This window comes from Rhineura floridana, chromosome 1, assembly GCF_030035675.1.
Source record: "Rhineura floridana isolate rRhiFlo1 chromosome 1, rRhiFlo1.hap2, whole genome shotgun sequence".
NCBI classification, from domain to species: domain Eukaryota; kingdom Metazoa; phylum Chordata; class Lepidosauria; order Squamata; family Rhineuridae; genus Rhineura; species Rhineura floridana.
The window spans coordinates 95,221,738-95,234,295 of NC_084480.1; the positions used below are offsets into that span (position 1 = coordinate 95,221,738).

Below are 12,558 nucleotides of genomic sequence, written 5' to 3' on the forward strand. Positions count from 1 at the left end.
AACCCCCTCTGAATACCGTTTACCATGAAAACCCTATTCATAGGGTCGCCATAAATCGGAATCCACTTGAAGGCAGTCCATTTCCATTTCTCAGCACCCTTCACAAACTACACTTCCCAGGATTCTATGGGGAAAGCCATGACTATCTCAAGTGAAAGTCTGGTATGGGTGAGGACGCCTGCTTAGCCAAACCAAGCCAAGCAGCTGGAAGTCTGGCTTTTACAACAGTGACGGTTCTTACTGAGCATGCCTGACATTACCATTGAGTTCAAGCCAAAATTTCTTACATTAATTAAAAATCAGCCAGGCATTTTTTTAACTTTTAAACTGCAGAAGATGAAGGTCAGAGTATGGGGCAAAGGTAGTAGTAGGATTATAGGTACTCTGTGAACATGGCTGACTTTTAATGAATTTCAACAGATTATGAGAACTCGGACAGAAAAAAGTCCAAAAGGGGTCTCTTTTTACAGTTTGAGCTCTCGATTCTTTCTGACTGTTTTGTGTATCATCATGAATATTTAGAGGGTTGTTAAGCAAGCATTTCTGAGTTCAGGACTATAAATTTTGTAAGGTTTTGTTTTGAAATGAGCTTATGGGAAGAATCAGAATAGCAGGGGGGGGTAACATCATGGAATGCGAAAAATCCATGGCTGTATAATTTTAATGTGTTTAAATAAACATGCTTGCCCATGTACACACACACACTTACAAAAATATGAAATACTTTGCATAAATAATATGCAGATTATTAGAATGAAGTTCTCAGGAGGATCAACCTTGAAAGGAGTACAAGTAAGCTGTATACAAATTAATGTTTTCAAGTTCCTCTTGTACCCTCTTCTTTAAAAGTTAACTTCTAGTATCTCCTGTTTTTATCCCTGTGAATTAAAAATGATCAAAATTTACAGAGGGCATGTATAGGATATGGCACAACAGATTAACAGGCTGCTGCACTTTAATACCTTTGTGGCAGTTATCAGAAATCCACAAATCTTTCTGAACAGCAATACTAATCAGTTACCTGTATACCCTTCCACAGCTCTGTCAGAGGGCTGGGCAATTAATTACATTAATATCCCACCTTTCCTTCAAAGAGCTCAAAGTACGTAGGTCTCTTCTCCTTCACCCTAGTTTTTACCCTTACAACATTTTTACTCTGTGAGGTAAGATAAAATAAGCAGGTAGTGACTGGCCCAACATCATCCAGAGAGCTGCATGGCTGAATGGGGATTTGAACCTGGATCTCCTCAGTCCTAGTCTAAAACTCCACCACACTGACTTCCAGTTCTAGAGCTTGGAACATATGCTTATTTTTATATCTCCATGAGCCTCATTACACAAATGATAGTTGAAAATGTCCTGTTTTCAGGTAGCAGTCCTTATATTGTTGCTATTTTGCCTTTGGACAATATGTTAGCAGTGTGTATACAAGTGCTGTAGAATTCTTCAGCTTTCAGCCCCAAGGTCTCCAGAAGTTAAATCTCTGACACAGAAGAAAGATGAATCTTACCATTATAAAAGATGTATATAAATGCATGCACATGGACACAAAATGCCCTTGCACCCATATCCTTTATCCCATAACTTCCCAGCTAGATGGTAGATTTTGCTGAACGTCCTTCATTTATATAGATTCACTGTGATATTAACCATTACTATTTTTAAAAAAAGTAAAGTATTTTGACCAATAGCGCATAACATGCAGATAAACCTTTTAGCAATATGTCATGAAATGGGGGCTCAGGCCATGCAGCTTGCTTCAAGCTCACAAAAGTGCCCCTATTTTCATCTGAGGAATGTTGGAAGATATGTGGACAGTGTATCTTCAGAATGTGTGTATGTAGGATGTACTAGGCCATAGGCAGCTTGCTTGAACTTGGGGATTAGTATTCCCCCAGCAGTTTCTGCCAGAAGGGGCCTAGTGTCACACTGGAGGGATGTTCTAAGGCAAAGATATTCATCTGCCTAGGGTTTGAGAGGCCTGGAAATTGAAAGCAAAAAGGCAAACAGGGATAAAGGCAGACTGGTGATAGATGTAAGCTGATGAGAGAGAGCGCTAGACAGACAAGGTCAAGACTTATTATTGGCCAAGCAAGGAGTCAGGCCTGACCTGGAAACATTCCAAAGCAAAACCAGGTTAAAAAAATAGGCTTTCTGGGGTGTAGTTATGCTGGAGATTTGAGGAGACATTATTGTCCCTTTTACATTCATTCTGTAATCCCATGTGTCTCCCTAAAGGGGCCATCACCACGTAGCTCAGAAGGCACTTTATTCAAATCCCAATCAATCCTGACAGTGGGAGAGGAAGGACTGAATGCTCCTTCCACATCAAGAATCCCTGGCACACAGTCATCTAGCAAATCATGAACTTAGGATTCTTCCACTGCCATAGTAGATTTCGATAGGAAAAATGTCCAGAGGAGTAGCCATGCATCTGTTGTAGCAGAAATAATCATGTCTAATAGTACCTCAAAGACTAACAGATTTATTTTGGCATAAGCTCCTGTGGACTAGATGCATGAAGTGTTATAGTACTTATAGTGCATAACACCTGGCCAACATTCAGTTGATACATGTACACTTATTAAGGCCTGTTCGAGACTGTACATTGATCAGAGAATGTGTACAATTCCCTCTTCATGGATAGATTATGTGCACATTCTCCATGACACCTGGTGAATGTTGTTACACATTGCTCAACTTACATTTCCCTTAACATATACATATGGGCACAGGGAAAAAGGAAGGAAGATTCTGATATAGGAAAGTATTTGAACATGCAGTTCTCTGCTTGTATTCTGAAGCAGTAGAGGGCGAACCACAGGATTCTTCTGAATGTGTAAATCAGCTTTAAATCATTGCCAGAAGAACCACATGAAGTTAAGTGGGTGCACGTATTGGCATGAAAAGTTCTCTATAACTGTTTCTCTTCAGAGCAATGCTGTAGCCTATATCATAAACTATATGGCTTTTAATAGTAGGGCCCTGTCAACTATAAGATGAGGCAGATCAGTTACAGCATACATTTTGGATGCCCTCACTACGCCTCCTGCAGAAAAATCATATATGTTACTTAGTTAAAGTGCAGGCAATGATGTGTGTGATAGGTATTTGGTTTTCATCCATTCTTCAAGGCGGCCAATTTTAGGAACATTAGTCAACCCTGGTGAGAAGGGAAAAGACAGCAGGTGGTACTGATTGGAAGCAGTGGAGCAGATCCCTTGGACAAGCAGTAATTGCTTTACAAGCTCACCTGCAAGCTTGCCTATCCATTCACTCTCCCTCCCACGCATGCATGTACACTGTGAATTATCTTATTTTTTTATAAGCATGAAAGCTTTTCAAAAACTAATACACGGAGGACGGGAAATAGCTAACAAGTTACTGAAAACAAAGCAATCAGTTTCTTAGCAAGAATTCTTTTGCTAAGCTAGGAACAGGGTTCCAAATTAGCTTATTTTAGGCTTAGTGTTTTTCAGAAAAGGCTGAGTACTGTGTACATGATTTCCCCCCCAGCTAAAGTGTTATAGCTCAGAAGGTTTGTTTTGTTATTTCAGACAACTGCCAAAACCCAGCAAATTCTAGGTCATACTTACAGTAGTTAAAGTCTCCACGTTAGCTCCACTTAGGCAGAGGTATCGGACAACATCCAGAATTCCATTATTTGCTGCCAGATGTAGAGGTGTTCTACCATACTATAAAAGAAAAACAAAACTTTGCTAAAACAATAATCCAAAGTATTATTATTTTGTGGTTGGCTTGCAGACTGTAGGTGAAAGGAGTATGGAAGCTTCTGGTTTTAGTTAGCTGCAGTTACTTGTTTTGTCCAAACTGGGAATTGGAGTTTAACACTATTTATGGTTAGTCTGAACAAGCCAGTTTCACAAACCATAGCTTGAAGTTAGCTTGTTTTGAAACTGGCCACAGTTAGCATTAAACTACGATCCCTAGTTTGGATGAAGTGGAAAGCTGTGGTTAAGCAAAAGCGAAAGGTTTCCATCTCTTCCTCTTGGGTGAACGAGAGAAAGGAGAAGTGTGTGTGAGAGAGTGAAAATCCAAGGTTCTCTGTGCTGAGCATCATATCTGAACACGGCCATAGTTTACAAGGCTTTCAATAAGCCAAATTCGTATCATAATGCCTCACACAATTTAAACCATTGCCAGCACAGTAATTTGACAGTGGTTTCTAACCCAAAATACACACTCCCAAACCTTAATTTTCACCAGAAGGAAGCAACTTTACAGCAACTGCGACTTATATTTTCTTTTCAAACAACCTTTATGACTTCCACAAATAGGACATATTGATATCGTCTTATTTAAGAACTATTCTATACCTCTATTTTCTTCATTCTGACCAAAACAATTCCTTACAGCAGTAATAGCTCTTAAAAACCACTATATTGTAATTTCTGTTTCATAGAGGAGTTCTAGAAGGTGCACAGCATATTTACTGAGCCAAACATGAAATGCTCAGAGGAGTACAGTACTATAGAGAGCTTTCAATCATTCCTGCTAATATCGAATATGGGAGGTTGAGGGCCTATCTGTCTGGAAATGTAATAGGGTTGCCAACTAAAATCCTGTTCCGTGCCCAGGACTTATCGGGCTAAGGGGCAAGTTTGTGGCCGCAGCCGAAGCCGCCATCTTGGGGTGTGTGCGTGCACGTCGGTGCACCGACGCAGCATGCAACAAGGGGGTGGGGCGGCCGAAGGGTATTTAAACCCGTGCTGCAGCCTTCCCACCCTCTTTTGAATTTGGTGGCAGCGGCGGTGAGGCTTTTTAGCGCGGCGTGGTTTTTCGGCAGAGGCGAGGCAAGGCCTTGTGGCAGCGGTAATCATAGTAGTGAGGCTTTTCTGGCAGCAGCGGTTATCCTTGCCTTTGTTTCTCGGCAGCGGCAGCAGCGGCGCGGGACTTGATCCGCCGGCTCCTGGGGCAGAAGCCCCCGACCCTGCAGCAGGAAGTACAGGCTAGGCGGCCTTCGGGCTGCATTTTCCTTGGATTCTCCTGTGTGGGTGCATCAGCCCTAACATCTGCAGACTCCCCCCCGGGAAATTAGGTGGTGGGCACTCTGACCCACATGGAGGGGAAGCGGCACCCAGCGTCATCACCCCCCCAATAGGCCGCTTGGTGGCCTGGGAGGCCTAGGCAAACCAGGGCAGGATTTGTGAACGAGCTGGTTGGTGGCTTAAGGGGTGCGGGGTGAGGCTAGGATAGAGCCCAGCTAGGCTGTAAAAGTGCCAGCCCCTTTAGTGTGCCCCGTTTCCCACCTCTCTCTTCTGAAAGAGGTGCTCCCACCTCTCTCGTTTGGAAAGGCATAGCCCTTTGGGAGGGCAGATGGACTCGAGCTGGTGGGCCGCATGAGGGCAATTTTTAAAAAGGGACCGTTGCATGTGTTGGCTGAAGGGAATATAACCAGCTGCGTGCTCAAGGCAGCTAGGGATGCCATCCAAAAAAGGGAAAGGTGGGCTGAAAGGGAAAGGCAAGGCCCCCAAAGCGGAGGGTAGATGCCCACCCTCAGTGGCGGTGGATAGGGGAAAGGAGGATGGGCCACCATGGGCGGCCATACTGGCTAAGTTGGAAGCCCTAGACCATGGCTCACACCAGCAAGGACACCCAGCGCAGAAACAGGAGCAGCTCCCACTTCGCAAGCAGCCTCAGCACTGCAGTCCACGCAGGGGCCTTCAGCAGATGGTGCACTGGGTGAGTCTCCCATGGCAGCACGCCAGCAGGGGCAGCCGCAGTGGAGCTGGCCCCCGTAGGGGTTTCCCTACTGGCCCTTTTCTCCACCAGCTGGAACCGAGGGGTACGGGTAATCTGGGACTTCTGCAGGGGGCAGGGAAGGTAAGCCACAGCAACAGCCTCCCCTAAGGGAAGTCTGTGAACAGGTCTGGCAGTCCACTGCTGGGACAGTGATGGAAGGGAGGACTCAGCCCTCCTTGTCTGCCACCCCCCCTGCAGAGGCTGCTGACCCTCTGGGATCTGTGAGAGACGGGGCTATACCTTTTGGGGAGACATCAGCCCCACTAGGTTTTCACCTGCTGCGCGCCACAAAAGAAAAAATATGGAAAGAAGAGTATGTTGACCTATTCTCACTCCTATACAGGGAGCCAGTTAAGAAGGATGAGGATAAGGGTGATGATGCAGAACCAGATAAACCCAAGCGGCGATGCATAGAGCGCACTTGGGCTAACTGGTTGCCCGCATTCCTAATGTACATGGGGGTGGTGATGCAGAAGCAGCCACAGAGGGGCTCAGTACTTATTAAATACCTCGCTACTCTGAGTTCCAAGGGGTGGCATGGCTTGCCTATGACGAGGCCTTCCCAATGAGGGCGGCATTTAACACTTCCCTCCCCTGGGACAAAAAGGAGGCCGACCTGTGGCTGCAGTTGATGTCGTACTCCAAGCCCATGGCCGGCGACAAGACAGACAGCGGCCACCTCTTAGCGCGGCAGGTGGCAGAAGCTCCTTCCCGTGGGCCTGCAGGGCAGGGGGTTCAACCCTGCCTGCTTTGTTGGGAGTTCAGCTCCTAGGGCGCCTGCAGTGGGAGCCTCTGCAGGTTCAGACATGAGTGTGCAATATGTGGGGGTCCCCATGCCTGCACTGGCTGCCTCAGGGGCCATCCCTTCAGGGCTGGGAACAGGGACTCAGCTGGCCCAAGAAAGCCAGGAGCTGCAGGAGCAGCTCAGGGAAAGGGGCCCCAGCCCAGTTAAGCTCGCTGTGCTCCAACACTTGCTCAGTCTTTACCCCCTAGTCCAAGACGCTCAGTTTTTGCTCAAAGTCTTTACTGTGGGTTTTCGGATCCCCTATTCGGGTCCCAGGCAGCCTTTCATGTCCCGCAGCCTTAAGTTTGTGGTGGGCATGGAATTGGCTGTGAGGGAAAAAATTAGGAAAGAAGTGAAGGCAGGCCAAGTGTTGGGCCCTTTCCCGGCACCACCCATCCCCTCACTCAGAGTCTCCCTGCTGGGTCTCGTTCCCAAGAAGGCACCAGGTGAATTTTGCCTCATACACCACCTGTCTTTTCCTCGGGGCGAGTCAGTCAATGACTTCATCCTATCAGGCCTGTGTTCTGTCCGCTACACATCATTTGACTGCGCAGTGTGGATGGTGAGGGACTGTGGGGTTGGGGCCCTTATGGGGAAATGTGACATCAAGTCAGCTTTCCGTCTCCTCCCTGTTCACCCACAGGATTTCGAGCTGTTGGGCTTTGCTTTCGCGGGTGAATATTATGTGGACAGGGCGCTGCCTATGGGCTGCTCAATCTCATGTTCAGTTTTTGAATGCTTCAGCTCTTTCTTGGAGCGGGCAGTCAGGAGATGGGCAGGCCTGCAATCAGTGGTGCACTATTTGGACGACTTTTATGGCCCATTTCGCGGGGCTGGCAAGGGAACTCGATGTCCCCCTTGCAGCTGAGAAAACTGAGGGCCCGTCCACTGCTCTCACTTTTCTGGGCATCAAGATCGATACCGTGGCCCAATGCCGTAGGCTCCCTCAGGATAAGCTGGTGGCCCTTAGGGGGAATATCTCGGAGGTGGTGGGGTCTAAGAAGGTGATGTTGTCCACACTCCAGGAGCTGGCGGGCCATATGAACTTCACGTGTAGGGTTGTAGCGCCCGGGCGCGCATTCCTGTGGCGCGTATATGACACCATGGCTGGCATATCACAACCCCACCACCACACATGGGTTAGGGCCACTCTGAGAGCCGACCTGGCAGTGTGGTCTACCTTTTTGCGGGAATTTAACGGGGTCTCCTTATGGAGAAGGGATCGCCTGTTGGAGGCTGAGCTACAGGTGAACTCTGATGCCTCAGGTTCCTTCAGTTTTGGGGTCATTTTCCATGACTCATGGTGTCATGGCTTCTGGCCACAGAACTGGGCACAGGCTGGGCTAACCAGAGACCTTACTTTCTTGGAGTTCTTCCCCATTGCTGTGGCCGTACACCTCTGGCCTGACAAGTTGGGTAATTCCTCAGTCCCTTTTGGTGTGACAACCTTCCTAAGGTGCATGTCATCAACACCCTGTTGTCTAGAAACCCCAATGTTATGCGCCTTGTGCGAGTGTTCATGCTCCAATGTCTTCACTGTAATATCCAGTTCCTTGCACGCCATGTTCTGGGTATTGACAACAGTATTGCTGATGCTCTATCACAAAACCAGATGGAGAGGTTTCACCAGCTGGCATCGTGGGCAAGGGCTCAGCCAGACGTGGTCCCCCCAGCGCTATGGGAGATTGGAGGACCGAATGAGAAAGGGCCATAAGCCTGTCCATGGCACCCAGCACTTTGGCCAGCTACCAGGGGGCAAGTAGGGAACTGTCAAACTTCAGGGAGATCAGAGGCTACGCCCAGGAGTGGCCCATCCCCGTGGAGCATCTTATGGAGTTCTGCGCAGAGGGAAAACTGAGGGGACTTTCAGTCAGGACCATCAGAGGTAAGCTCTCAGGTCTCTCTTTCCTAGCGACGGCTTGGGGCTTTCAGGACTACTCGGGTGACTTTAGGGTCTGCTGTATGCTAGAAGGTTGGTCCCGCGAGTGCCCATGCCCCCCAGGTGCCCGCCTCCCCTTTTCCCCAGAATTACTGTTCAGCCTGCAGGGGCAGTGGAAGGACTTAAGTTCTTCCCCTTTTGAAGCGCTGCTATATCATGCAGCTGCCCTCACCCTATTTTTCGGGGCCTTCCGAACTGGGGAAGTGGTGGCAGGTTCTAAGACAGACGGCTCCCTCCAGGCCCTCCTGGTTTCCGACCTGAGCTGGGAGGCGGAGCGGGCCCTCCTGTGACTCAGACAGTCCAAAATGGACCAACGCCATAAGGGATGCCTGATTGTATTAGCCCCCTGCCAGCAGGAGGAGCTCTGTCCGGTGACAGCCCTGCACCACTTTGCGGCTGTGCGGGAACCGCAGTCAGGGTACCTGTTCATACATAGGGATTTCCAGCCCCTTACCAGGTATCAGTTTTAGATGGTGGCAAAGGCCACACTACGCAACTTAGGTGTGGACCCCCGTAAGTTCGAGACACACTCCTTCTGGATAGGTACAGCCTCCACCGCTGCTCACCTGGGTTTTTCCAAGGAGAGGCTACAGGCAGTAGGCAGATGGTCCTCGGATGCGTACAAGGCCTATATTAGACCACTTGCTGAGATGCATGAGACCAGCGGCTAATTGTTACCCTTATCCTGATGTTATTTGTCTTTTGGGGTAGGTATGTACCAGCTTTGCACACAGTGTCAGGGGGAATTTGGACCATTCTTCTTGGAGATTTGCTCCAGGTCGTTCAGTCTGGTTGAATGTCGCTTGTGGACCACAATTTTCAAAGAGCGCCACAGATTCTCAACGGGATTGAGATCAGGACTTTGACTGGGCCACTGTAGGACATTCACCTTTTTGATCTTGAGCCACTCCAGTGTTGTTTTAGCCTTGTGCTTGGGATCACTGTCCTGCTGAAAAGTGAATTTCCTCCCAAGCTTCAGTTTTTTAGTGGACAGAAGCAGGTTCTCTTGCAATATTTCCCTGTATTTTGCTCCATCCATTCTTACTTCAATTTTAACAAGATGCCCAGTCCCTGCAGATGAGAAGCATCCCCACAGAATGCTGCTGCCACCATCATACTTTACTCTAGGGATGGTGTCTTGAGGCATGGGCAGTGTTAGGTTTGCGCCACACATAGTGCTTTGAGGCACTGTAAGTAGAGGAGAGCTGCAAGAGCTCGGTGAACACAGCTTGCATTTATAACTCCTGGCACCTCCACTCAAAAGATCTTCAGTTGAAGGGCTGGGAAAAATCTTTCCCCCAAACTCTGGAGATCCCCTGTCAGTTACAGTAAACTCCACTAGGCTGAATAGATTATTTGCCTGACACTATACAAGACTGACATTTCCAGTAAGCTGCTTAATGTCTAGTTGCAGAATCCAGCAGGAATGCTTTATTAAGTCAATTATTTCATGTCAAAAGATTTGATTTTGAAGATGATTTAGAGTTAGAATGGTATCGAATTTAGAGGCATTTTACTTTCAAAGTCAGACACATAGTTTAATAAAGTTTACAGAACCTATTGATGTCACAATGCAAAACAGCCTAAGGTGCAAAACATCATACATGTATAATGATTATATACTACCTGACCTTTTCAGATGCAGGTTTTTTTCCACAGGGAGAAACCTGTGCCAAGCTACCAAGTCTGGCAAAAGACGTTCAGTCATAAAATCAAGGCTTTAGCTGTATTAATTCTGCTTCCCTAAAAACAGAATTTCTATTGTGGTTCTGCTTTTAATTGCTCAATCAGTCAGGATTAAGCTAATGCAAGGGGGCAGAGGGCTCATTATCATAAGCTTTTTACTTGGCAGCTGGTTACACTTAAATTTAAAAATAATCCAAATAAATGACTGCACAGGGTCAGCCAAAAATCCTCAACTTTCCATGGCCACTTATAGCACAAAAGGTCATGGGGTTTTTTTAGGTGGCAAGACTGTACTGCAATATTACCTCATGCTCTTAAAAAGCAACAATGTTCCATTAATGGATTTACCTGATTTAATGTGTCATAAAAGCTGTATTATTCAGAATACCCTCCACTTCTGTAGCATTATGCAATCTAAGATCTATTTACCTACCTATCTACATACACAGTGTGTCAGCAGAGCCTAAAGCCATTCAGATTAGAGCCAAGAAAAATATTCTGTAGTCATACAAACTCCTACAAGGAAAGCTATAAAGCTAAACCTGTTAAGCATTGTATTTAGCCTTCATTCACATTACTGAGCTGTTTTCACAAAGAAATAACACCACCACACAAGATAGAGGCTTTTAAATGTGCACAATGGAATGCCTATAATATTTTTGCAATGCAATTAACAGTAATCCTCTAATGTGCATTGGAATAAGAGTTGCTATTTGCCAGCTGCTTGTGACTAGATGCATGAAAGCAACATAAAGCATGAGAAGCTATCCGAGGGATTTAAGCCTTCCCATCTTAAAAAACATGTAAAAGCATCCTTACATCCATGTTTATGTTGATAAACATATAAACAATGCACTTTTTGTGCAGTTAAAATTTGGTACACTTAATGCAGCAACCTTGTTCCCTTCTGCTGTTGCAGAAGTAGCTGGGCATTGCTGGGGGTGGAGTGTGAATGGCCAACCTGCCAGCAGATGGGCAGGCAATTGGGCTGAGAGACAGCTTGAAGGGGACTGTCTGCTTATAACAACTGTATAATGTTGGAACTGACAACTGCTACAGTTGCTGAGAAATGTCTGATTACATAGAGTTCTTTGCACTGCTCTTCTGTAAACTGGGATTATGTTTCAAATTCAGATTCTCATCAATACAATGAAGAGTTACTTAACCTGATATACAAAATAAAAATATATCTGAGTTAATAGCTAACCATGTTTTGAAATTATAAATAAATATGAATCAAATCCAACTGATCCTGCAAGCCACACAGCTTAACATGTGGGGAGGAGATGGTGGAACTTCTTTGGACAGAAATGCAGGGCAAGGGATGCCTATGAGGGCCACATGGCCTCTACAGAAATTCAAGTACAATAATATTTACAAAGGGACATGAAATAGAAAAAGATGGACCATCATGAGAACTACCCAATAAGTACTGATGGCATCAGCCTATCAGCATTCATTCTTGCAATGGAACCACTAGCTGTATGGAAAATCTCTTTTTTCTGTCAGAGATCAGCGATTTTGTTTTAGGTACTCAGAAAATGCAGTTTTCCTAAAATAGCAGCACTTCCTTGAAAAAGAAATCTTGGATACCTCTCAAGCACAACCCCACTGTGCATTTAGTAAAACAATTTATCATCTTGATAAGCTCTTAATACAAACACTATAGGGTGGTTGTTTTTTGAAAAAAATTACCTTATTTGATATATCGATGTTACAGTTTGCTTCACAGAGTGCCATCACAATGGGAATGTTCCCATCTTTGCAGGCTACATGAAGAGGAGTGTTCCCATGTCTATCTTGGAAATCTATAGAACACCCGTCACTGATAAGCGTTTTAACCACTTCCATTTGACATCTCCGGACTGCAAGGTGAAGGGCTATGTGCCCATCCTAAATGCACATACAAAAAGGTTGATGAGCTATTTCTTGCATTATAAACAAAATTTCTAATAACTTTCTATCTTTATATCAGGAGAAACAAAAATGATATGCTGAAGGCAATGGTTATGCATTTAAATGAATTATAAACCAGGTAAAGCTTTGCTTTCTTTATAGCATATGGAATCATTTTGAGCACCACAGAGCTCTTTTTCAGGCTCTGTGGCACCTAAGAACTTCCTTGTTCTGTCAGTGGCCGTATTTGGATGCAACACTAAATCATGGTTTAGAATTGCTAAAACAAGCTTAGCTTTCTGCTGGGCTCCACCTCTCCTCATATTCCTGAGAGCTCCTGCTGCATGCAGGATGGAGGGCCCTGCCCAAGGATGACAGGTTATCAACTCAGGATTGTCCTTCCACAGGGTCAAATTGGAGTATATGTTGGATCAATCTATCTTTAAAGACTGGATGCAGAGAAGGAACAATATGCAAGCGTCTGATGGCC

The 12,558-nt window shown here is 45.9% G+C and overlaps 1 protein-coding gene across 5 annotated transcripts in view; it reads right to left on the reverse strand.

Moving 5' to 3' along the window:
• DAPK1 (death associated protein kinase 1) overlaps positions 1-12,558 on the reverse strand; it is a 128,179-nt gene that overhangs the window by 26,462 nt on the left and 89,159 nt on the right. For all 5 annotated transcript variants that reach the window (XM_061626537.1, XM_061626538.1, XM_061626536.1 and 2 more), the window contains 2 exons: positions 11,868-12,065; positions 3,597-3,695 (listed from right to left, as the gene is read on the reverse strand). In XM_061626537.1, the coding sequence (XP_061482521.1) occupies positions 3,597-3,695; positions 11,868-12,065 (297 nt within the window). The remainder of the gene's footprint in view (positions 1-3,596; positions 3,696-11,867; positions 12,066-12,558) is intronic.